We start from the raw sequence: 21,426 nt of genomic DNA, 5'->3' as shown, positions 1-21,426 counted from the left end.
ATTACAGCATGCTAACATGTTCTAGTAGAAGCCCAAAATAAAAGTATGAATCTCAGAATAAACATATCATGGGACCTTTAACATGACTTGATTATTTGTTCTGAAATTGATCTGATAGGGGTAACTATACATTTTAAGTTAACTTATTTCAACTTATGAAATACTGCTTATCAAGAGCAGATAACCTACTGTGAGTTGATGGATCAATACTGGCTCCTCCTGTCCCAGATAAACGAAGAAGATAATTGATCAGTCAGAATACATAGTCCTGTACTGCCACCCTGTGACCATCAAAGAAAGAGAAAAACTGTCAAACATTTGTGTGGATGTCCATTAATAAAAATGTTTGAGTTATAGGTCGTTTGGTGCAATTGCAAGATTCAGTCCTCAGTTTTAGGAAGGATTCATTTCTTTAAAAATGGCTTATAAAAAACATACAGTGCTGTCCATTTGTCTTCTGCCTCAGCTCTGTTTTTCCCTCTGAATAATCTCCAAATCAGAGCAGTGTTGGTACTCAGGTTCAGGCGGCTCTGCCCAGGTGGATTGTGAGAGGCTGTCAAGGCTGCTGGTTGGAAAGGTGATGACTGCCGTGTCACCGAAGACGTCAATCAGACGGGACGGACAAGGCAGCTGTCTCTCCGCACACACAGACACAGCTTGAGTAATGTAGCGGTAGTCCCGCTTGAACTCTCTCTCAATTGTCCTGTTAGGATGACAGATAGGAAACATCACCTCTCTTCAATTTCTTTCAAAGTTAAGTCCCTCATTCATGTCTTGTACTAACCTGTCCATCATGCCACAGAAGCTGTTTCCAATGATTATCATCAGAGGAAGACATTGTGTGCTCCAGTTCCTCCACAGGAGGTTGTTGTACAGGGCTTTCCCACAATGCATCAAGTAAAAGAGTGTGGGTTTGTTCACCAGACGCTTCCCCTCCTGCACATGACGGTGAGACAGAATTATGATGTTTTTGCATTGACTGTCTACTTTCCTACTTTAAAAAGGAAGTTGCACTGAACTCGAAATGAGTCATCTTATCTGTCACTCATTCTTAAGAATTGGGACAAAACCTTTACTGGGAGTTTTGATTTTTTATTTTATTATATTTATTATATATTTATTATATTTCCCTTCTTTAAAATGAGGGTGGAAAAAGAACAAATTCTTGACTAAACAGTGTAATGGGCCACCCTCCCAGTGATTTATTTTTGTCTTAAATAGCATACATAACGGATGTCAGAGGAAAGATCTGATGGGGGTGACATTGTACAGAGTGGACAAAAGTTATATATGTATTAATTTCACAGTAGTTGTGTTACATATAAATTCTTTTACAAACAAGGTGATAAGTTATTAGTATTAAATAGGCTGGAAAAAAATCCCAACAATACGAGCATTATCTATTCGTTCACCTGCTGTATATCTGCTAATGATTTTTTACTTGTGTGACTGGATAAAAAAAACACATCAACTGGCCATCGACTGACCTCATTTTCTGTTAGCACAGTCAGACCTAGCTCTCTCAGGACATCTCTCTCTCCAGAGGAGAACACCGGGTCGTAAACAGAGCAGTCCTTCAGTGTAATCTGAGGGGAGAGGAGCAGTGAGACACTGAATTTATAATGACCAGGGCCTCATGTTGAGTGATAATCTCATTTAATAAACACATCCTCTCACCTGTCCTGCCTCCAGTAGCAGCAGCAGCATGGCGAGCTGGTAGCGGGCGGAGACACAGGAGGAAAAAGAGCCAAGGCCGTAACACACACACTCCAGCTGCTGACACAGTCTGCCATCTCTGCTGCTCTCCAGCTGGTCGGTGGGGTCCTCAGTGTTTTTGTTCTCTGGAGGTTTTGAGAGGGACGCTATTCCTGCTGCCAGCAGCTGATCTGAAGACAAGAGTCCTGAGAGGGTCACAGAGCTGCACAGCCAATCAAAATATTTGGTGCTAAGGGACTGTTCTTAACTTATCAGAGGAGGGCGGTGGCTGGGGTGTGACTTTATTTCATTTTTGTTATTTTACTATCCCTAGGGCAACAAATAATGTTCCTTGAGCCTCCCTGAGTAACTTGGGGGAAATGCATGACCCCCCCAACCCCTTTAATTTCTTCGTTTGATTTTAAAAACCTTTGATGTTTGAAATTTAAAAGTTTGGGGACAGAATTATGTAGTTGGAAAAAGCCTTGGTTTCTCACTCTTATCATGCATGCTAGTTAGTTCTTGCAAACTGTTTAATTTTGGCAAATCCCCTTTGAAAAGGCACCTTTTTAAGCTGGCATGTACAGTCTGATTTTATGGTGACACACATCTCAATTTGCACTGATGATGATTTTATTATAATGACTTAATACCTAGTTTATGCCTAGTATTTATGACAATGATTTTGTCAAGTTATTATATGAAGTTATTACTATATATTGACTGATTTTATGATCTATGGATGGATTGTTGCTTGTTTTTTTTTTTTTGCTATTTAAAGTTGTATGGCCCTTCCGTAAGCCAAAATAAATAACTTAAGTCGTCGCAGTCCTTAAAAAATTAGCGTAAAACTTCAAATGTAAGCCGATTACAATTAGACGCCCAGTTCCTTTTACTAGACTGGTGTGGTTACACATTTTTACAATTAAAGGCCTGCCTCAATTAGAGGCCTGGTTAACATGCACTTCATTTTTATAGAAGTTCTTTAGAGGTATAAAACTGGGTTGTTAGCTACCCACTGGAGATAATGTTAGTTAGGTGCTTAGATTGTCTGTAATGGACATGATACACACGGTTCACTTGGTAAGATTATCTACAATTCAATCATTCAGTTCACTTTACTGAAACCATGAACACCACAGAAGAATACCAGCAGAGTAACAAGAGAGACACAAAAAAAGGTTAAATTAAACAATTTGATTGTATTTCAATCTTTGCTGGACAACAATTTTGTGTAAAAGGAATTAAAAGAACGGTCCCATGTGGACGAAAATAATAGCCCCGGCTATGAATTGAGGTTATAAGGTTTTTTTTTTTACATGCCTACCCTTTTAGCACCACCTGTCTCCTCTCACAGATAACGAACAGTCCCTAACTCCACTTGTCCAGCATACTCACCTTTCCACTGCTGCCAAAACTCCTCACACCTCAACTCAGACCTGCAGAGGGGGGAGTATCAACACCGTTACTGGACTCCACGTGACAAAAGAAATTCAATTCAAAGAGTCTGTTACTCAACTTGACTTCTTACACCGTGTCTCTGATGCGTTTGACTGTCCTCTGGATGTCCAGCTGCTCCTGGCAGCATGCTGAGCTCAAAGCCACCTGAGGAGATTTTGATTTCCGCGCTGCTCCTTTTCGTCGCCGGGCCACCTGCCACTCCTCCCCGGGGTCCGACATGTGTGCCAATTCACCGGTGCCCCATGTAGGCACACATACACAGACATGTGATAGGAGTATTTATTATATTAACAAAGTTATCATTTAAGAGCTGGCTGTAGTTGGCAAGTCACAGGTCAGTCTGAAGTAAATGGGACTATATTGAATGTAACACACAGATTTCTCTTTCCGGTGTCATGTAGTTTTGTACTCCCTGGCGGTTTATCCTCATTTTTATCCAAATAATCAATTGGCTGCAATAAAAGGGCAGCGGACGAGTAATATATAGCTGTTGGAAGCACCGAATAACTATGAAGAAATTATATTGAAATGGTTCACAATTGCGAGCATGGATGTATTATAGTGAAATCGATTGCGAGGCGTTTGATACACCTAAAAATGGCGACATGTGTTGACATCTGACAGTCTACTAAACATCCAATAAGATCGTAGATGAAACTTTTCTATATCTATGATCCATAGACTGACTCTTAATATACAGTCTGAGTAGGATCCTTTCCATACAAGCCAGGGAAAGACATGTTGGAGGACAAAGTTTAGTGCAACACCGGTAGTTAACAGCGACGACCGGAAGTACTTGTATTTTCGTGTGTGAAACGAGTGAGATAGCCGGTTTTAGTTGGATTAATTTTCACAACTACCGCGGAGGAATAAATAATTTCTGGCTAGGAGGATAAGAACGTTTCAGGTGAATTATAGAAAACGTGTTTTCCCCCTTTATTTCCCAATACGCAAGTTTTTAGGCGTAAAGCGGGCAGTTTACATTAGCTACCGTTAGCCTATGCTAGTAAATATTAGCTTGCCTTCACGTTGTGTTTCTTTCCATGGACAGATATGTAGAACTATATAAAGATAGCTGTTCAGAAATGTTAACAAAGAGTTAAGATGCTACACTAGCTAGGTATATTAGGCAATGCTGTTGTATTTGCCTTTGAATCAGGATCCCTCTCTTGATCGAGCTAAATGGTTGTTGATCAAATAATTGACATGATGCAGTGGCCACAAAATTTTAGCTATGTAGCATCCAAAGCTGAAAAAAGGCACTGAATGAAATCTTAACTTGCTCACTAGATTTCTTCGATAGCTTTCACTCTCATGGCTCCCATCAGTAGACGAAGATTGATTGGTTGTCATGGAGATGGCTTCTCAATGTACCTTGTAATATGAAATTTTCACATTATTTTAACCATCCTGATGTTTTTCTATGATATTTATAATATCCAGAGATGTCCATGTCCCATCTGTATGGGAGGAGAGATGAGGAGGAGGACGGCGTTGAGGTGGAGAGCTTTGAGGTGACAGAGTGGGACCTTGCCAATGAGTTCAACCCAGACCGCCGCAGACACAGGCAGACCAAGGAGCAGGCCACCTATGGCATCTGGGCTGACAGGGACTCAGATGAGGACGAGAGGCCGAGCTTTGGAGGCAAGAAGTAAGATATGGGTTTATTTTTGTTGCTGCTGTAATGCCCCTGTTGTGTCAAGGCCTGGTCCTCTGTTGATAAGTGTTGTCTTTCCTCTTAACTTGCACCCTACCATATCCCTATCCCAAACCAACGAGTCATCTCTACTCTAACCATAACTAGGGATATCCTGATCAAGTTTTTTTGCTCTTGATCCAGATCTGAGTCACTGATATTGAGTCGCGATTAGATATTTGTATTTACAAGGTACAAGGTAATTTTACTGTCATTTTTCTTAAATGTAGCATGCGTGCTTACTATAACTGATTCCAATCAATGAAAAAATGTGTTGTTTGGGCTCGATAATGATCCTTCTGATCCAAACGGGACATCCCCTAACCATAACCTAACGTAAGCTCTAACCCAAAGGGGGGAACACTAATCTAAAGGGAGCGAAACACCATTTTAAGGGAACAGACTCTGACCCAAGAGGAATAGTCAAGAGAAATGCCAAATGCTCCTTTTTTGTTGTTGTTGTTAAGACAAGGACTCAATTGTTTGTGTTTTATCTAGATCTAAAGACTACACTGCTCCGGTAAACTTTGTGAGTGCTGGTCTGCGTAAGTCTGCAGCTGAGGAAAAACAGCATCAACAAAAAGAAGGAGAAGGCTCTGATGACTCTGAAGACGACGGCCCTTCGGCCCCTCCTCCTCGTAGCACTGCACCCAAAAAACTCCAGATGGTAAATTTTGTTGTGTCTATGTCATTTACTCATTGTAGTGTCATTTGTAATTGTGTTACATCAAAAAAATATATATGTATTTTTTTGTTCCTAGGGTAATTTCCGGGGAAACCAGTCCCAGAGGTTTGCAGGTGGCATACAGTCTGGTAAAGGCATTGGTAGCTGGGAGAAGCACACAAAGGGAATTGGGCAGAAACTTCTGCAGAAAATGGGCTACCAACCAGGCAAAGGCCTGGGCAAAAATGCTCAAGGTGGGTAGTCCTGAGGAGGCGATGTTATTTAGATGTGCATTTTACATGAGCAACAGCACGGAGTTGATATACTCTGACTTTGCACCCTCTTTTTGCTGCAGGTATTGTAAACCCCATTGAGGCAAAGGTTCGTAAAGGCAAAGGAGCAGTAGGTGCTTATGGCAATGAGAGAACCCAGCAGAGTCTTCAGGATTTCCCTGTTGTCGATTCTGAGGAAGAGGAGGAAAAGGTAGAGTGTTGCCTCTTTATCCAGCTACTGTTAGATTATATTGTTAGATTATTTAACAGAAATCATACTGTAGAATCAGTCATTTTAACATTATTCTCAATGTCTGTCTGTAGGAGTTTCAGAAAGAGCTAGGCCAGTGGCGTAAGGATCCTGCAGGCTCTGTAGGAAAGAAGAAACCCAAGTACTCCTACAGAACTGTGGATGAGCTGAAGGCTAAAGGCAAGCTGGCAGGGCGCAGTACAGCAGCATCCGCTGGAGAGTTGGCACAGGTCAAGGTATGTTTGAAAAGCCTTATTAGCACTCTTTTGCATGTCTTGTAGGAATGTTATCACCACGCTACTGAATTAGGCTGAAATGTTATAATAAGCAAAAGAACAAAAGTTGTACTTTTACACTGAGTACAAGCCCCTGTGGATGACATTATGATATGAATGTAAGCCAACTGGCAGCTGCCTTTTTTTGTCTCATTTACCCTGCATCTGTTCCCATATCCAGGTAATAGACATGACCGGACGAGAACAAAAGGTTTATTACAGTTACAGTCAGATGTCCAACAAGCACAGTGTTCCAGATGAAGGTCCACCACCAAGCTTGTCCACACAGGATCAGAAGGCATCTGGCTTTGCTCTCCCTGAACTTGAACATAACCTGCAGCTGCTGATAGACCTCACAGAACAGGACATATTACAGGTATGAGGGAACCAAAACTATCTGCTAGATATCTTTGGCTACATCTTATGCAAGTTTTTTTGTGTACCGCTTCTTCTACCACGCACCGCCATGCTTTCTTTTTTGTAATCTTATTTTCCACCTCCTGTAGTCCGCCAGACGTTTGCAGCACGAGAAAGATGTAGTTGTGTCTCTGAGCCACGAGTCACGAGCACTGCAGAGCAGACTGGAGGCAGAGCAGGATGCCATCCAAAGAATGGAGGCTGTTCTGGCTTTGGTTGGGCGTTTTCCTTCTGGAGAGATGGCACCTGGGGAGGGACCGACGCTGCAGGTGCATATACAGTAAACATATGCAGACCAAAAAACGACAGTTATGAGGCTGCCTCAGTTTCTAAGTGCTTGCTCTGTGTTCAGTTCCATAAAGATGATAGTTTGGTGGCTTTCTTCTCTTTCTTCAGGAGTGTGCCCGCATTTTTGAGACCTTACAGACAGACTATTATGAAGAATACAAGACAATGGGATTGGCAGACCTGGCTGTGGCTGTTGTTCAGCCGTTACTTAAAGAAAAACTTCGTTCTTGGGACCCTTTGAAAGTATGCTTTTGCAGTTATCTTCTTATGAGATGACTACATGCTTTATCGTTCATAACTAATGAAGTTTTTATCTGATTTTTTTTCAGGACAGCTCTTATTGTCTGGAAGACATCGGTCAGTGGAGAGCAATCCTCGAATCTAGAGACCTCCATACCAGTGCCCCAGATTCAAACATGGACCCTTACCACAGGTCATTTTAAACACAAAAACATATATGAATTCTCCTGGTTGGGTGTTACAGCCTTTTTGTACTGTACGTGTTTGTGATATTTGTGTCCTGTCTGTGTTGGTTTAGATTATTGTGGGAAGTGTGGATCCCAGTGATGCGGCCCTGTGTGTCAGGCTGGCAGCCTCGTATAGTAGGGCCGATGGTGGACTGTGTGGAAGTGTGGGCTCCTCTTCTCCCCCTGTGGATCCTCGAACACCTGATGGAGCAGCTGATCTTACCCCGGCTACAACGAGAGGCAAGACACATTAACTACCTCCAATTATGGCCGCAGCAGTGTGCCAGGTTTCAGTTTATACCGTGGTATGAAAACTGACGGTTATCATGATGTGTTCATTTGCTTTTCTGTGGTATTGATAAGATTTGTAACAGCATGGAGAATCTCACCCTTATTTTTTAGTTATTTTCAAAAGGGGCACATTTTCTACACATACTTAAAAATAGTTTAATAAATTCAAATGAGCATACTAAAGCATTTATTCAACCAAAAAAGCCTTTCCTTCCTAATACTACTACTGCTACCACCTCTACTACTACTATTATTACTACTAATACTAATAATAATGTGATACTGGATATCTTTATACAGTGAAACCGTGATACTTTCTGAGATTATCGTACTATGAGAATCTCATACCGTTGCAACCCTTTATAGAAAGACATGCTCGCTTGTATGTAGATAAACTCCCATATTTTTAGTCATTTCACATATTTACTTGTGGATTATTGCTATCTACAAAACAAGCTGTTTTTGTTCCTTTCTCATTTTGATAGGTGGATAACTGGAACCCTTTAACTGACACTGTGCCCATACACTCCTGGATCCACCCTTGGCTGCCTCTGCTTCAATCACGTCTGGAGCCTCTTTACCCACCAATCAGGAGCAAACTGTCCAATGCTTTGCAGCGATGGCATCCAAGCGACGCCTCAGCCCGCCTCATCCTGCAGCCATGGAAAGATGTCTTCACACCAGGTGCATGGGAAGCTTTCATGGTGAAAAACATCATTCCAAAACTAGGTACGTCTTTATCAGTGACAGCCACAATTGGAAAGATAGCGGTGAAAATGTATGTATCTCTTCTTCATGTGATGACTATTGTGTCTCTGCAGCTCTGTGTCTGGAGGAGCTGGTTATCAACCCTCACCAGCAGCAGATGGAGCCATTTCATTGGGTGATGGACTGGGAAGGCATGTTGTCCCCCTCCAGCCTCGTGTCCCTGCTGGACAAAAACTTCTTTACAAAGTGGTTGCAGGTGAGTGAATATACTTGTACAGAACAGAAAGTAATTAAGATGCACTTAGCTGCTAATGTTCATTAAAAAAACTAAATGTTTTGTTGTGACTTTGTTATGTCTGTCTGTGAATACAGGTCCTGTGTTCATGGTTGAGCAACAGTCCTAACTACGAGGAAATCACTAAATGGTATTTGGGTTGGAAAAGCATGTTTAGCGACGTCTTGTTGTCACAGCCGCTCATTAAAGAGAAATTCAACGAGGCTTTGGACATCATGAACCGCGCAGTGTCTACAGGCATGGGTTGGTATTACACACTTTCAGAAAATAAAGATGTGAAAACAATGTAATAAACTACAGCAATCTGCTAAACCAAAACATACTACAACACTTGTTCTTTTTCATATCCACAGGTGGATATATGCAACCTGGTGCAAGGGAGAACATTGCATATCTGACACAGACAGAGAGACGAAAGGACTTCCAGTATGAAGCGATGCAGGAGCGCAGAGATGCCGAGAGTGTGGCTCATAGGGGCATCAGCGCAGGTGTGCCGACTAACTTTAAAGATCTCATCCAGACCAAAGCGGAGGAGAACAACATCGTCTTCATGCCCTTAGTGGCCAAACGGCACGAGGGCAAACAGCTGTACACATTTGGGCGTATTGTCATCTACATAGACAGAGGGGTTGTGTTTGTGCAAGGAGAGAAGACTTGGGTGCCCACATCTTTGCAGAGTCTCATAGATATGGCCAAGTGAGGGTGGACTGACTGATTCCTTGGTCTGCGAAGTGTAAAAGAGAATAAGAGGGGCAAATGTTTGCCTTTTATGTGATTTCAGAATGCTGATCCTTGTCATATCTGTCTTTGTACATTTTTAGTGTCACTAGAACTGTTAATAAATCATTTTTGAATGTATGTGGCCTATTTGTTTGTATTTTGAACAGATGTAAAATGTAAATAACTACAAGTAAAGTACCATTTTTATACATTGTACTAAATAGTACATGCATGTTTATGATATTAGCTAGTGTAAGGTGTAAGGTTTTGCGGTGAAGGCAGGCAGTGCAATTTTATATAGCATATAAACAGTTTTTTTTTCTATATGCCAACAGGCAAAATGTTGATTTATTTACATGTACATTAACTTAAGTCTGACATTTATGTTAATGTCTTTAGTTTTTTTAAACCCCATATATATTAAGCATTTTTTTCTGTTTCTGTCAGATAATAATCAAGCAACACAGATAAGTATAAGTAAGAATTTTAAGTATAAGAATTTTTTGTGTAGCATAGTCTCTGAATGTCATGCAGTACCTTTTTCCCGAACACTTTAGCAGTACAAATTCTACTAGGAAAGTACAATCTTACATTCTTCTAAAAACAAAATCAAAACAGCAAGACAATATTTTCAAACATCAAAAGATAAATACATATTTTAACAAATGTAAATAATAACAGTAATAATACATGAGCATGGTGACAATAAAAGCATTTAAGGCGATATATTTTGAAATTCCCTCAGTAACTTCACGCAATAAACCAATAGACCACTTCTTGCAGTCGTGTATTACTTGATATTTGTATATAAAAAAATCAGTTAACATGATATTTGTATAGAAAAACGTACTTCTTTAATTCTTTTCTAAAGCATGTTAATACGGGTTTCTGATTTTTCCTTATCATGAAAGTCTATTAGTTTCTGTAGGTGGCAGTGTGGCTGCTGTTTCCGCCTCTGGGCTATCCGGTGTTTGAGTGTTTTGGCACGACAGGGCTTCCGTCCGTCTTCGGCGCTTTACGGTTAAACAAAGTACATTGTACATGTGCATCTACCCTCGATTTTATAATTTCATACGTAATTTTGCATCACAGAGGTATGTGATTATTTACAGATTTCACACAAATACATAATATATGGGCGATTTGATATCTGTGGTTGAAAATCTGCTTTTATGAGCCGTCAAGCTAACGGCTGTTAGCCAATAAGCTAGTTAGCCATCAGAGCTACAGTTCTAACAGTAGCTAGTTTGCTAATAGAGGAATATGAGTACGTTACAGTAACAAGCTACAGGTTTTCACTGCTTTTCCCAGTTTTTTGTATTTATTTTATGTATTTCCGATCTACATATTCAGCCACCAATGTCCTCGGACGCCCTAAAGAAGCGAAAGTCGAAGGTACTCCGCAGTGAAGGAGGAACCCCCGAGACGAAGCGAGGTCGCGGAGAGGGGGAGCCGCAGGTAAGGACACCGACGATAAGGCCAGGGTGAGGGGGCAGAGGGCCAGTCAGCAGCAGCAATATGCCTTTAAGGACAATTTAAAAAAAACAAAAAAAAAAAACAACAAATAAGTAAAATAGCTCCCTGAGATTTTACAAAGTAAAAGTTCCTCCCACGCGGACACTTTCTTTGCACCTTTTAATTATTTAATTTAATTGCCGATCATTAAGATCAAACGCCGATACAGATAATTGGCAAAATGTCAAATATGGGACCCAAAAATCAGCCAGGCCGATAACCTGTTGACCCCTAGTTCATTGATACTAGTGCACTAGAATAAACAAAGGGCTCTGATTGTTACCAATCAGGTCAGCAGGTGCTAATTTAGCATAGTACAAATATGAGTTATCAATGTTGAAACTTGTGACTATACCTAACTCAGTCACTCGCCACTTCTTTGACCACAAGTGTGAATCAATGCTAGTTGTGTTGTGATGGATTTAAGTCAAAGTTAAATTTATCATAATTTCTGCGGTATGCAGAGGACATAGACTGGATTGAAATATCATTTCTCCCAGAGCCCTGCTGTAAACATGCAAGTACACAAACAAAATAATACAAAAAAGTAATACAATTTGGTGAGAACTAAATAAAAGAAGTAAAATAACAGTAAAGAAAGGCACGTATGAAAATACGCAGCGTGAGTGATTAATTCTATTATGCAGTGAATGATTTTTGAGCAGATGGGATGAATTGTGCAAGTAAAATAAGTAGTTCAGATGTGATATGTAGTTAAATAAAGCTGTGGAGTGGATGTTTGAGTAATATAAAAAGTATTCAGCAATCTGGCCTCTTGCAGCACCAAAAAGAATGGGCTCAAGAGAAAGCATGATAAATGTATTACTAAAATAAACAGGCTTTTATCTTAGCAAATATTCATTTCTTACTCTGCACTTTTATCTTTAAATTTTATACCTGTCTTAGTATATGTGAGCTCATTTTTATTTTCTATTCTCTAGCTCTTCAGTGGCGTTTAAATTGTACTGAAATGTCCCTTTTATGGTGTCTTTTATTTGACTTTGTCTCTATGCTTTTGATGTTTTATGTAAAGCACTTTGAATTGCCTCATTGCCGAAATGTGCTATATAAATGAGCTCACCCTGCTTTGCCTTGCCTCTATATTTTGATGTAGGAATGTTTTTTTAAATTTTCCAGGATGTGCGTGTATATAGTGAGGAGGTGGAGCTGGACGGCAGGGACCCTGAGCAGGACTTCCTGCAGTACAAAGAGTCATGTGAGAGTTTGGCCACACTCATGAGTGAGATCCAGGAGCTGAAAGCCAGTGGAGCCAAGGAGGGAGTAAGAATCAGACTTTTAAGATCCACATCCAGACTATTCTGTCATTATAGACTAATCAGTTTTTGTCAATCCAGCCTTATTTAACTTATCAAGGCGATTTACATTTTGTAATATTGGTAAATCAAACGCATCACATTATGTCTTTCCAGACAAAGCTGACTCTATTTCCTCACCACGGTTATGAAGTCTAAGTAGTTGTGTCTGTTCTCAGTGTGCAGAGATCGAGCAGAGACGTATGCAGAGCTGCATCCACTTCATGAATCTGAAAAAGCTCAATCGTCTGGCTCATATGCGGCTCAAGAAAGGCAGAGACCAGACGCACGAGGTAACTCGCAGATAAATCTCACATGCTGTCGTTCGTGAGATGCAGCGTTCATGAGATATTACAAGAAATATCAGCTTGGGTTAACTTTACTTGATTCCATTCATTTGCTGAAAAAGTGCTGCCTCAGCTCCCTTTTGTGCTGATCAGGAGAGGCAAATCGGACACCAAGCACTTTGTTTCTACTTTTAACACCTTACTGCAGCAGCTGCCACTGTCAGCAGAGAAAGCATATACACCCTCAAGTTTGTTTTTGCGTAGTATTTATTGATCCAGTTTCAGATGCTGCTTATTGATCCTTGTTTTTAGTGAATCCTGGCTCTTGGCATTTTGTCTGACGTGTATGATTTTCTTATGTCACCTGGGTTGTGTTTGCAAACTAGGCTTAAATACTGTTTTTTTCCCCATCAGGCAAAGCAGAGAGTGGATGTGCTGCACCTTCAGTTACAGAACCTGCTGTATGAAGTTATGCATCTTCAGAAGGAGATCAGCAAGTGTTTGGAGTTCAAGTTAGTACCATATTCAACTAGAAGAGCTTTTACCAAGTGCAGGAAAATATACTGATACTGATATACTCAATCATTATTTACAAGAAGAACAAAAAGAGAGCCTTATTTATGCAGCTTTTAAAAAACAATACAAAATGCTTTTTAAAAATAGACGCATGAAATCAAGCTCTAGAAATAAGGACACGCCCTTTCTTTCAACTCAAAATGCTGAGATAACATACCTCTCTGTGATCCAGGTCTAAGCATGAGGAGATAGACTTGGTGTCTGAGGAGGAGTTTTACCAGGAGGCACCGCAGGAAATTTCCAGGCCTCGCCTCACAAAAAATGATCCCCACCAACTCACGCTGGCACGATTAGACTGGGAGCTCGAGCAGAGGAAGAGGTATGCAGACTTGCACACAGCAAAGTGCATCAGTAGCATGCTGGTTAGCGCATAGCAGCTGTTAAAGGCTTGTGTTTGGATCCAGGTTGGCAGAGAAATACAAGGAGTCACAGGCCACAAAGGAGAAGATCCAGAAGAGCATTGAGGTGAAGAAGGAACATTTGACAAGCTTGCAGCCGGGACTCAATGCAATCATGCAGGTATAACAACTGTTTGAGTGTTATATTGTAAAGGTTTGGAGCTTTGGACCTCACCAACACTCTTGTAGCATTGATTTTACAAGTTTTTTTGAAAATCTAATGTTCATATAATATTAATAATAATGTGTGTTTTATTTATTTTCTTAATTTTTTTTTGAGGGGGGGTGGTAAAGGTCTTAAAACCATGTATGCATCCTTGGAATCACAATATGATTTATGCTTTATCCTCTCCCCCAGGCCTCTCTCCCAGTGCAGGAGTATCTGTCCATGCCTTTTGAACAAACTCAGATACAGACAGAGATTGCCCGCCATCTGCCGCCACCTCTCTATGTCCTGTTTGTTCAAGCCAATGCCTATGGCCAGGCCTGTGGTGAGTATTCATCGGAGAACATCTTGTTTATGTTAAGTTTTTTTCTGTATAGGATGCAAGCCCTGATTTATTTTTGTTTCCATGTCAGACAAGAACCTGAATGTCTCAATCAGTGGTGATGTGGATGAAGCCAAGGCCCTTTCCAAACCTCCAGAAGACTCCCAGGGTACACACACTACTTAAAATACCTGCTATCACACACACAGCATGTGCACATATCACTCAAACACTTTGTCTTATACTCCATAATGTTGCTTGATATTTAAAGATGTTACATTTTTGAGAGATGCCCCCACCCTCCCAAAAAAACAAACATAGAATAATGTGTTCTGATTTCATTCAGATGATGAGAGTGACTCAGATGCAGAGGAGGAGCAAGAGAAAACGGTGAGTCTCAAGCCTGGCTTTACTGCCAACGGACACACACACACACACACACACACACACACACACACACACACACACACACACACACAAACAACCTCAGGTCATGGAGTTCAATGACTTCTTAATATACCTGTCTTTGCAATGGACACACAAACGATCCCTGACGCTCTAGCTGTGACACATTGTGGTCTGGCAGATTTGGGAGCGGCAGCTATCGATCGCTTCCTGCACCCGGACGAGTGCCAGCTAGGGGATTCTGGGAAATATTTACCAAGAGTGGCTAGGTGACTGTAACCTGAGCCCAACTCGGGCATGCACACTCAGCACCAAACATGTGCTGCCTGTCAGGATGTTTCTCTCGTAAAGTGAATATATATTTTCCTAATCACTGATAAGGGAATACATGTTTTGTATTTTGTTGCAACATCTGTGTAGCATACTTACACATGACAGCTCATCTGAAACTCATTGTTTTCAATCATTTACAACTTCCAGACCTTCCTGTGAACTGCCATCTCCTCCTTTTATGTAACAGTGTAGGGCTAAAATGCTGCAGATGCTATGTCATGATCATAATTATCCCAGAAGCAGCTGGAATTAAATGCTAATTATTTTTCTTTTCTTTTTTTTTGATGTGCCACAATTTTAAACATGCACATAGCCTTGCTTTCTTTCTTTTCATCTCATTTCCATTGCTGTTTCATGACAGAAGAGGCGAAGGCCAACTACAGGCGGCCAGCTGGATGAGAAGAGACGGGAGATGCTGAAAAGGCACCCTCTGTCCCTCTGCTTAGACCTCAAGTGTAAAGGTAACTCATTCTACTTTCTCAGGGTTCCCTCACATCCTGGAAAACCTGGAAAACATTTGGCTAATTTTATAGAAAATGAGAGAAAAAGTATAATGTTCTGGGAAGTATCTGTCAGAGCTCCCCAAATTGGATAAGTGCCACAGCTGACAGGCAGCTGAGACGCACCTGACCAGCGCTGCTCATTCAGGCAGTGCGGCTGCTCTTATTTGTTAACACGGGCGCTGAAAAAAAACAGAAAAAACAGACAGATTTGGCGTTCCTCATACGCTGCTTCCGTGTCCAGTATTAACCTGGCATAAAACTGCCATCTGAAGTAACTACATTATGTTCAGGATCAAATTAATATTTATTTTTTAATTTATGGACTGGAGAATTTTGAATAGGCTGCTCTCAATTATTTTGTAGAAATCCTGTGAGCACATACCTGTGTCATATGACCTGGTAAGACATGCATGTCGGATGACATTGCGTCTTAAGTGTCCCAAGCTCCTAATAATGCAATTTACGTTATCCTTTAAATGTAGATATTAGTCACTGCTGGCGGGTGACTGTGGTAGTTTTTATGAGCTTTATAGATTAATTTAGCTTCTTTTTCCGCCAATTTGTTTTAAAGGTTAAAAATGTTAAATTGGTTACCATGTTTGGTTCCGTTGCTAAAGCTGGCGTGCTGGCAGGATTGTTTTGCCTGAAAGGGTGTAAGGTTTGTGATTAAACTCTGTCTAGCAGCAAATGGTATCAAATGCGTGTTAAGTGGGTTGGATAATAATGAATGGGAAGCTGGGATCTAGGATCAATTTATCATCATATCTAAGCACGTAAGAGATGATTTCATAGATGAGTTATAGCCATAGACTGCATGTCTTAAATCAGGCTTTCACAGAGAGGATCATATGAGTGTATGGCAGCTAGATCATCACAGAAAATGCACTGGAAAAGTCTTGGAAAATGAGTTTGGAACCCTGACTCTGGATGATTTCACATTTTAGTTTCTGCACCAAACAGGTCTGTGCATTCCCCGTCTTTACGCAGCACGTTTTCTAGCCCAGTCATTTACTAGTAATCTGTAATGTATCCATAGCTATACTGTGTGTTGTAGTAACTCTATACCTACCAGGTAGTAGTCGTGACCCAGTCTGCTATGATGTCATGACACCACTTGACCCTCGTGTTCCCTCTGCTGGCAAAAAAAGGAATAGTGACAGATTATAGGGAGATCTGCATTGCAGGCGTAACTCTACCTAAAGCAGGAAGGGGGTGGGGGTGAGGTGAGGTGAGAGAGATGCTTGCAGCATCGTGGGTCTGCAGTACCTACAACAGGCTGTAAGCATATTTTCTCATCACCGGTCTTTTTCTAACCTCTGCTTGTTTTTCGAGTGCCGTCTCTCTCTCCATTTATCTCCACTGCTGCCAGCTGCAGCAGTCAGTGTGCTGCAGCAAAAGCATCAAATGAGCAGCGTAGGTGTCAGTGAGCGACAGAGTGTCACTGAGTTCACGGTGACTGCGGAGAGTGGACTGTGAAAGATGACCATCAGCATAGTACGTATCCCCTGGGTGCTGCTGGCTGCCGTCGTGACCACACCCTGTTATTGCTCTCTAATGCGCTGCAGTGTAAAGTAAACCCTGGGGGACGTTCACTGGGAGGATTAATGAAAAGAGACGGGTACAGGGAGTATTGAGTTGGTAATGGATTAGTTCAGCACCATGTGTTATCTGTCATGTCTCCACAGATGGCAGCATCCTCCATCTCAGCTTCTACTACCTGATGAATCTGAACATCATGACAGTGAAGACCAAGGTCTCCACATCCACAGACCTCAACACAGCCATCAGTGCAGGGTTTGTATGTTTGTGTGAGTGGACTTAGGCCCCGATCACTTTGGTAGGCCGCTCTTTTTTTTTAATTTATGTCTGTCGCTTGCTTTGAAAGTGCCGCAATGGACAAATAATGGCTGATTTATGGAGCTGAAAAGAGGAATTATGTACGCATTAAGTCCTTATTTCACTACAGAAGCCTACATAAGGTGGCAGCTAGCTTGAAGGAGATCATCAAGGAGCTGATAGCTTCTTGTAAATGACCATTGCAAATCACAGCCAAGGCTTCTTGTTGTTGGCTAAATTGTTTGTCATTTCCAGTAAATATTACAATATAAAAATGGTTTTCTGTTTAAAAAGTTATGTTACAAATGTAGCAAGGTAGCAAATATGCTACTCACCTGTCTTTTAAGTGGTTACGTGTCCAGTCTGATCTCCAGCACATCTGGTATTTCCTGCTTTGTTGCTTGGCAACCACAGAATAACCTGTCCTTAGCATAAGCACTATTTAGCTGTGAAGTGACCTCACAGATCTGTGCTTTGAAATCTGCGTAAAAAATGGATAAGCAGAGGGAACTGGTCACAGGGAGATGGAGGTCCATGTGTTATACAAGACCTTCAGAGAGAGGAAAATCACAGGGGGTCCGACCAGCTGGTCCAGGAGCTTCGCCCGGATGTTTGTTTGTGCAAGACTTATTGTAGGATGAGGCAGGGACAGGTTGACAATTTGCTGTGAATCGTCACATCATCACAGCTACCGTTTGTTCAGATATGTCTTGCAGCATGTTTAGTAGTGCATAGATAAAAGTGAGCTGTCATTGTTGTGCCAACACAGAAGGCCCGTGTCTCCATTCATCTAAATCAGGGCGCTCCTTAAAAATTCAAGACGCACAGAGCGGAAAATCGGTGTTCAGCAGTGCAAGAGCAGTGAGCAGAACACTTTACTCTTTTTAAAAACAATTACAAAAAGCCATCCCAGGCTGCAAAAGCACGCTCTGTCTGTTCGGGGCCTAAGGTATCTGTCTTCTTGTCTGTGTCCCTAAAAGGAAAGTCTAATGATGTCATGTATTGCAGGGACCTGCTGAAGTCAGACACTCTGCTCAGCTGTCTCTACACCAGCGACCAGGGACGAGAAACACCCAATCCAGCTAATCGCTACCAGTTTGATAAAGTCGGGTGAGGATGTCAAGTAATTTAATGAAATGAAAAGATGTGTGGTAAATCACACCAGCAGAATTTAATGAATTACCAGCAGAATTAACCCCCGATTCCCTTTTAGGATTGTTTCCTTTGCTGATTATGTTGACGAGTTGGGCCACTCCTACATGTGGGTTCAGAGTCTAGGAGGACTGCATTTTCCGAAAGATGCTTCAGGGGTGTGTGTTGAAATCAAAAATCATCCCAGTTTAGGACAGTTTCTGTGTCCCAAAGCCTCATCATGTCGGTATATGCTCACATTTTTCCAGGGTGTGCATGTGGGCAGCTCTCTGAGTGCCAGCCACATGGAGAGCACCATGAAGCTGCTGAGAGGACGACTTCAGTCCCGCCTGGCTTTGCACAAACAGTTTGCCTCTTTAGGTACTTTTTATGTTAACAACCACACATTAAATACTCCAAAGATAGAATAGGACATTGCAACTGAGACTGTTTGTGCTCCTGTCCTCAGAGCACAGCATGATCCCCGTCTCCAGTGAGTGTCAGCACCTCTTTCCTGCCAAGATCATCTCCCGTTTAGCTCGCTGGACCACGATCACTCAGCAGGAGTACCTGGTATACACACACAAACACATACATAAAGATGTTTGAAATGACCTGTTTTAAGAGATGTAGCATGTCTCACTGTAACATTACTCTTTCTTGGTAGGAACTGCCATACACTCGCCATGTGACTGATGCTGGGCTGGCAAAGGAGACGGATCTGTACTTCATGGCCGTGGTGGAAAGGGGCACAGGTAAAATGCTAACACTGATAATAAAACTGGCCAACACTCATGATTAGATTTTCTTTCCCTAACCCGCCTGCCTTGATCTTGTCCTCAGCTCGTCTCCAGGCCGCTGTGGTGCTGAGTCCCCGTTACCCAGAAATCTCTCCTCTCTTCTCCCTCTCCCTCAGCTGGAAGGGAGAGCGCAGTGGACGCACTGATGACAACCTACGAGTATGAGCATTTGTCAATATTGATCACTTTTGTTCTATAAGCTTATTTTATGTGGAGATATTTTTCCTAAGGCTCTGTTCACATTACAAACAAATGTAGCCCTTTTTTTTTTTTTGCCCCTCTCGTATCAGAGATCTGATTTTTTTCAGAGTAGTTTGGACACAGGAATCTGATTTTTTATTTTTTTTTTCATCTGTTTTGGGACACTTTCACGCTGTAGTCCGGTGGCCATGCAACTGCAGGCAAAACGGATCATATAGGAATTTATGTTTTTCCCTTACATCCATGTTTTTTTCTACATACTCCTGCGCAGGTGCACATCATTTAGCAAACACTGTCAGGGCAGTCTGTTGAAACTGTAGAAGGCTGCCTCAACCACCCTGCTGCTGTAGAAGCTGTCAGTTCAGTCACCAGCTAATACAGCTCGACTGCGAGACACTTTCTGTTGAGGATTGCCCACATGAGTGGGCCGTATAAGCCTTGTTTTGAGGTGCCGACAGAAATTTTGGAATGTAGACGTGGACATCCTAAAGTTTTGGAAGAACTGTTTTTTTGTTAAACCCTCCATATTGTGATCCCACAGCTCCTGACTCCTCTCACAGCCGCACCCACACCTCTCTTTCTACACAACTACCAGCCGTAGCTGCTATTAGAGCTATAGCTTTTGCATTCTTCCGTCTCCTGACTCACCTTCAGTATTTAACAAATTGTAATCTCACCTCCGCAGCAAATCATGTGGGAATTGAGCACTTGCATTATGTCATTTTGTATATAGCCTAATTGACTCATCTTTTCCTGTTTCAGGCCATGGAGAGCGAGGTCAATGTGTTCAAAAATGAACTACAGGGGCCACGCCCAGGACACCAGCTCCTCACCAATCAGCTTTCACGCCTGTGTGTCTGCCTGGATGTGTATTTGGAGACTGAAGGACAAGATGACAGCGTGGAGGGACCACGAGAATTTCCCAGAGAAAAGATGTGCCTGCGCACTGTCCGGTACACCGTCACGAGAAGTTATTAGTAAAACAACATGTGGTCGAAAACACTTCAATATCTGAATGGATTTACCGTGTCTCTGACATTTCTCTCTCTCTTTCTCAGGGGTCCAAATCGTCTGAAGCCATTTAAGTACAACCACCCTCAGGGTTTCTTCAGTCACCGCTAGATTTGTCCATGATTCTTCCTGCTGTACAACTCTAACTCCCCTAAGCTTACCTTTGTGGCCCTTTGACACACAAAGCATCAATTTTTAAAATCTTTTTACCTGAAAATAAAAAACACCATGTTATTTTCTTGAATGAGCATGTATCTGGTCTATTTAAGGCTTTGTTACATCCATGCTTTGTTCAGCTCTCTGAATTTCTCTTTCTCATCCCTCCGCCTCCCTCTCCACCCAGACCTCTCTCTGTGCTGCTCTATTTATAGGCGTCGTCTGCGCTAGCTGATTACTATGCCACTGTGGTTCAGTGCTACAGCGAGCTGAGTCATTTCCCCAGAGTATGACTGAATATGATATTTGGTGTATTTTACAGCCGACAGTTGGCCTTTGACCTTTCATTTAGCATCCTGGATGCTTTAATGGGAGAAAAACAGTTTGTTATTCATAATGCCAGCTCCTTCAAGGCTTGCTCTCATTTTTGTGATTAGGCAGCAGCTGTCTGCAGAAGTGTTTGGCAAAAAGATGACTATTATTTTCTGGCACATTGGAGTGCAAATCCTGCAGGATTTAACAGAATCCAGACATTAATACCTCTTAGATTTATGGTTGTGTGTAATCAGAAGGAGAAGATATGAACACTGGTGGTGATTATTGTTTAAGATGTGAGTGAGGGGTTTTTTTATAGCGAAAAGAGGACTGCAAACAGGGTAAGTCCTTCTAAGAGCAGTGGAAGAAGTACTCAGAGGTTTTACTCAAGTAAAAGTAGCAATACCACCGTTTAGAAATACTCTGTTATAAGTAAAAGTCTTGCATTCTTAACTGTTAAAACTACAAAAGAGTCTATCAGCTTTATTTAAAGTAACAAACGTAAAAGTACTTTATGTAGAATGGACAATTTCACAATATTATGTATAATATTACTGATTTTTAATTATTGATGCAGTAATATATTAATTTTATGTTGCAGCTGATGAAGATGGAGCTCATTTTAATTACTTAATATACGCTAGGTACCTTAAACTATA

General features: G+C 41.5%; 3 protein-coding genes across 4 annotated transcripts; 2 read left to right on the top strand and 1 right to left on the bottom strand.

Annotated features, from left to right (window-relative positions):
• Window positions 1-5: 5 nt before the first annotated feature.
• srrd (SRR1 domain containing) lies at window positions 6-3,516 on the bottom strand. Of its 2 annotated transcripts, XM_042487897.1 has the most exons (7): window positions 3,227-3,516; window positions 3,094-3,134; window positions 1,678-1,886; window positions 1,488-1,586; window positions 785-936; window positions 439-703; window positions 6-281 (listed from the first exon to the last, which is right to left on the bottom strand). In XM_042487897.1, the coding sequence occupies exons 1-6, from the start codon at window positions 3,373-3,375 to the stop codon at window positions 463-465; spliced, it is 891 nt and encodes a 296-aa protein (XP_042343831.1). In that variant the 5' UTR covers window positions 3,376-3,516; the 3' UTR covers window positions 6-281; window positions 439-462. The 2 variants fall into 2 exon arrangements, with proteins under 2 accessions (XP_042343831.1, XP_042343830.1); XM_042487896.1 differs by having other exon boundaries at window positions 6-703.
• Window positions 3,517-3,943: 427 nt separating this feature from the next.
• On the top strand, window positions 3,944-9,637 carry tfip11 (tuftelin interacting protein 11). Its single transcript, XM_042488055.1, has 15 exons — window positions 3,944-4,063; window positions 4,600-4,807; window positions 5,351-5,519; window positions 5,614-5,770; window positions 5,872-5,999; window positions 6,113-6,274; window positions 6,495-6,689; window positions 6,820-6,999; window positions 7,127-7,261; window positions 7,348-7,451; window positions 7,557-7,725; window positions 8,262-8,505; window positions 8,598-8,740; window positions 8,857-9,022; window positions 9,133-9,637. The coding sequence occupies exons 2-15, from the start codon at window positions 4,602-4,604 to the stop codon at window positions 9,477-9,479; spliced, it is 2,505 nt and encodes an 834-aa protein (XP_042343989.1). The 5' UTR covers window positions 3,944-4,063; window positions 4,600-4,601; the 3' UTR covers window positions 9,480-9,637.
• An 828-nt stretch (window positions 9,638-10,465) lies between these two features.
• Window positions 10,466-20,540, top strand: thoc5 (THO complex 5). The gene is made up of 20 exons (XM_042489031.1): window positions 10,466-10,593; window positions 10,853-10,957; window positions 12,152-12,295; window positions 12,507-12,620; window positions 13,029-13,126; window positions 13,363-13,509; window positions 13,595-13,709; window positions 13,947-14,079; window positions 14,168-14,245; window positions 14,423-14,466; window positions 15,176-15,275; window positions 17,003-17,111; window positions 18,162-18,263; window positions 18,367-18,463; window positions 18,554-18,665; window positions 18,754-18,857; window positions 18,952-19,039; window positions 19,128-19,243; window positions 20,048-20,238; window positions 20,344-20,540. The coding sequence occupies exons 2-20, from the start codon at window positions 10,859-10,861 to the stop codon at window positions 20,405-20,407; spliced, it is 2,055 nt and encodes a 684-aa protein (XP_042344965.1). The 5' UTR covers window positions 10,466-10,593; window positions 10,853-10,858; the 3' UTR covers window positions 20,408-20,540.
• The last annotated feature ends 886 nt before the right edge of the window (window positions 20,541-21,426 follow it).

This window comes from Plectropomus leopardus, chromosome 6 (assembly GCF_008729295.1).
Source record: "Plectropomus leopardus isolate mb chromosome 6, YSFRI_Pleo_2.0, whole genome shotgun sequence".
In the NCBI taxonomy this organism is placed as follows: Eukaryota; Metazoa; Chordata; class Actinopteri; order Perciformes; family Serranidae; genus Plectropomus; species Plectropomus leopardus.
The sequence above is the reverse complement of the archived record's forward strand: the minus strand, read 5'-3'. Positions and strand labels throughout refer to the sequence as shown.

Coding starts and splice junctions, on each gene's coding strand:
- srrd (XM_042487896.1), bottom strand. CDS start 3,375: ATGTCGGACCCCGGGGAGGAGTGGCAGGTGGCCCGGCGACGAAAAGGA. Junction 937..1,487: donor CTGTGCTAACAGAAAATGAG/GTCAGTCGATGG, acceptor CGTCATGTGCAG/GAGGGGAAGCGTCTGGTGAA. Junction 704..784: donor TTCTGTGGCATGATGGACAG/GTTAGTACAAGA, acceptor TCATCCTAACAG/GACAATTGAGAGAGAGTTCA.
- tfip11 (XM_042488055.1), top strand. CDS start 4,602: ATGTCCATGTCCCATCTGTATGGGAGGAGAGATGAGGAGGAGGACGGC. Junction 5,520..5,613: donor CACCCAAAAAACTCCAGATG/GTAAATTTTGTT, acceptor TTTTGTTCCTAG/GGTAATTTCCGGGGAAACCA. Junction 8,741..8,856: donor TCTTTACAAAGTGGTTGCAG/GTGAGTGAATAT, acceptor CTGTGAATACAG/GTCCTGTGTTCATGGTTGAG.
- thoc5 (XM_042489031.1), top strand. CDS start 10,859: ATGTCCTCGGACGCCCTAAAGAAGCGAAAGTCGAAGGTACTCCGCAGT. Junction 12,621..13,028: donor GCAGAGACCAGACGCACGAG/GTAACTCGCAGA, acceptor TTTCCCCATCAG/GCAAAGCAGAGAGTGGATGT. Junction 15,276..17,002: donor CTTAGACCTCAAGTGTAAAG/GTAACTCATTCT, acceptor ATGTCTCCACAG/ATGGCAGCATCCTCCATCTC.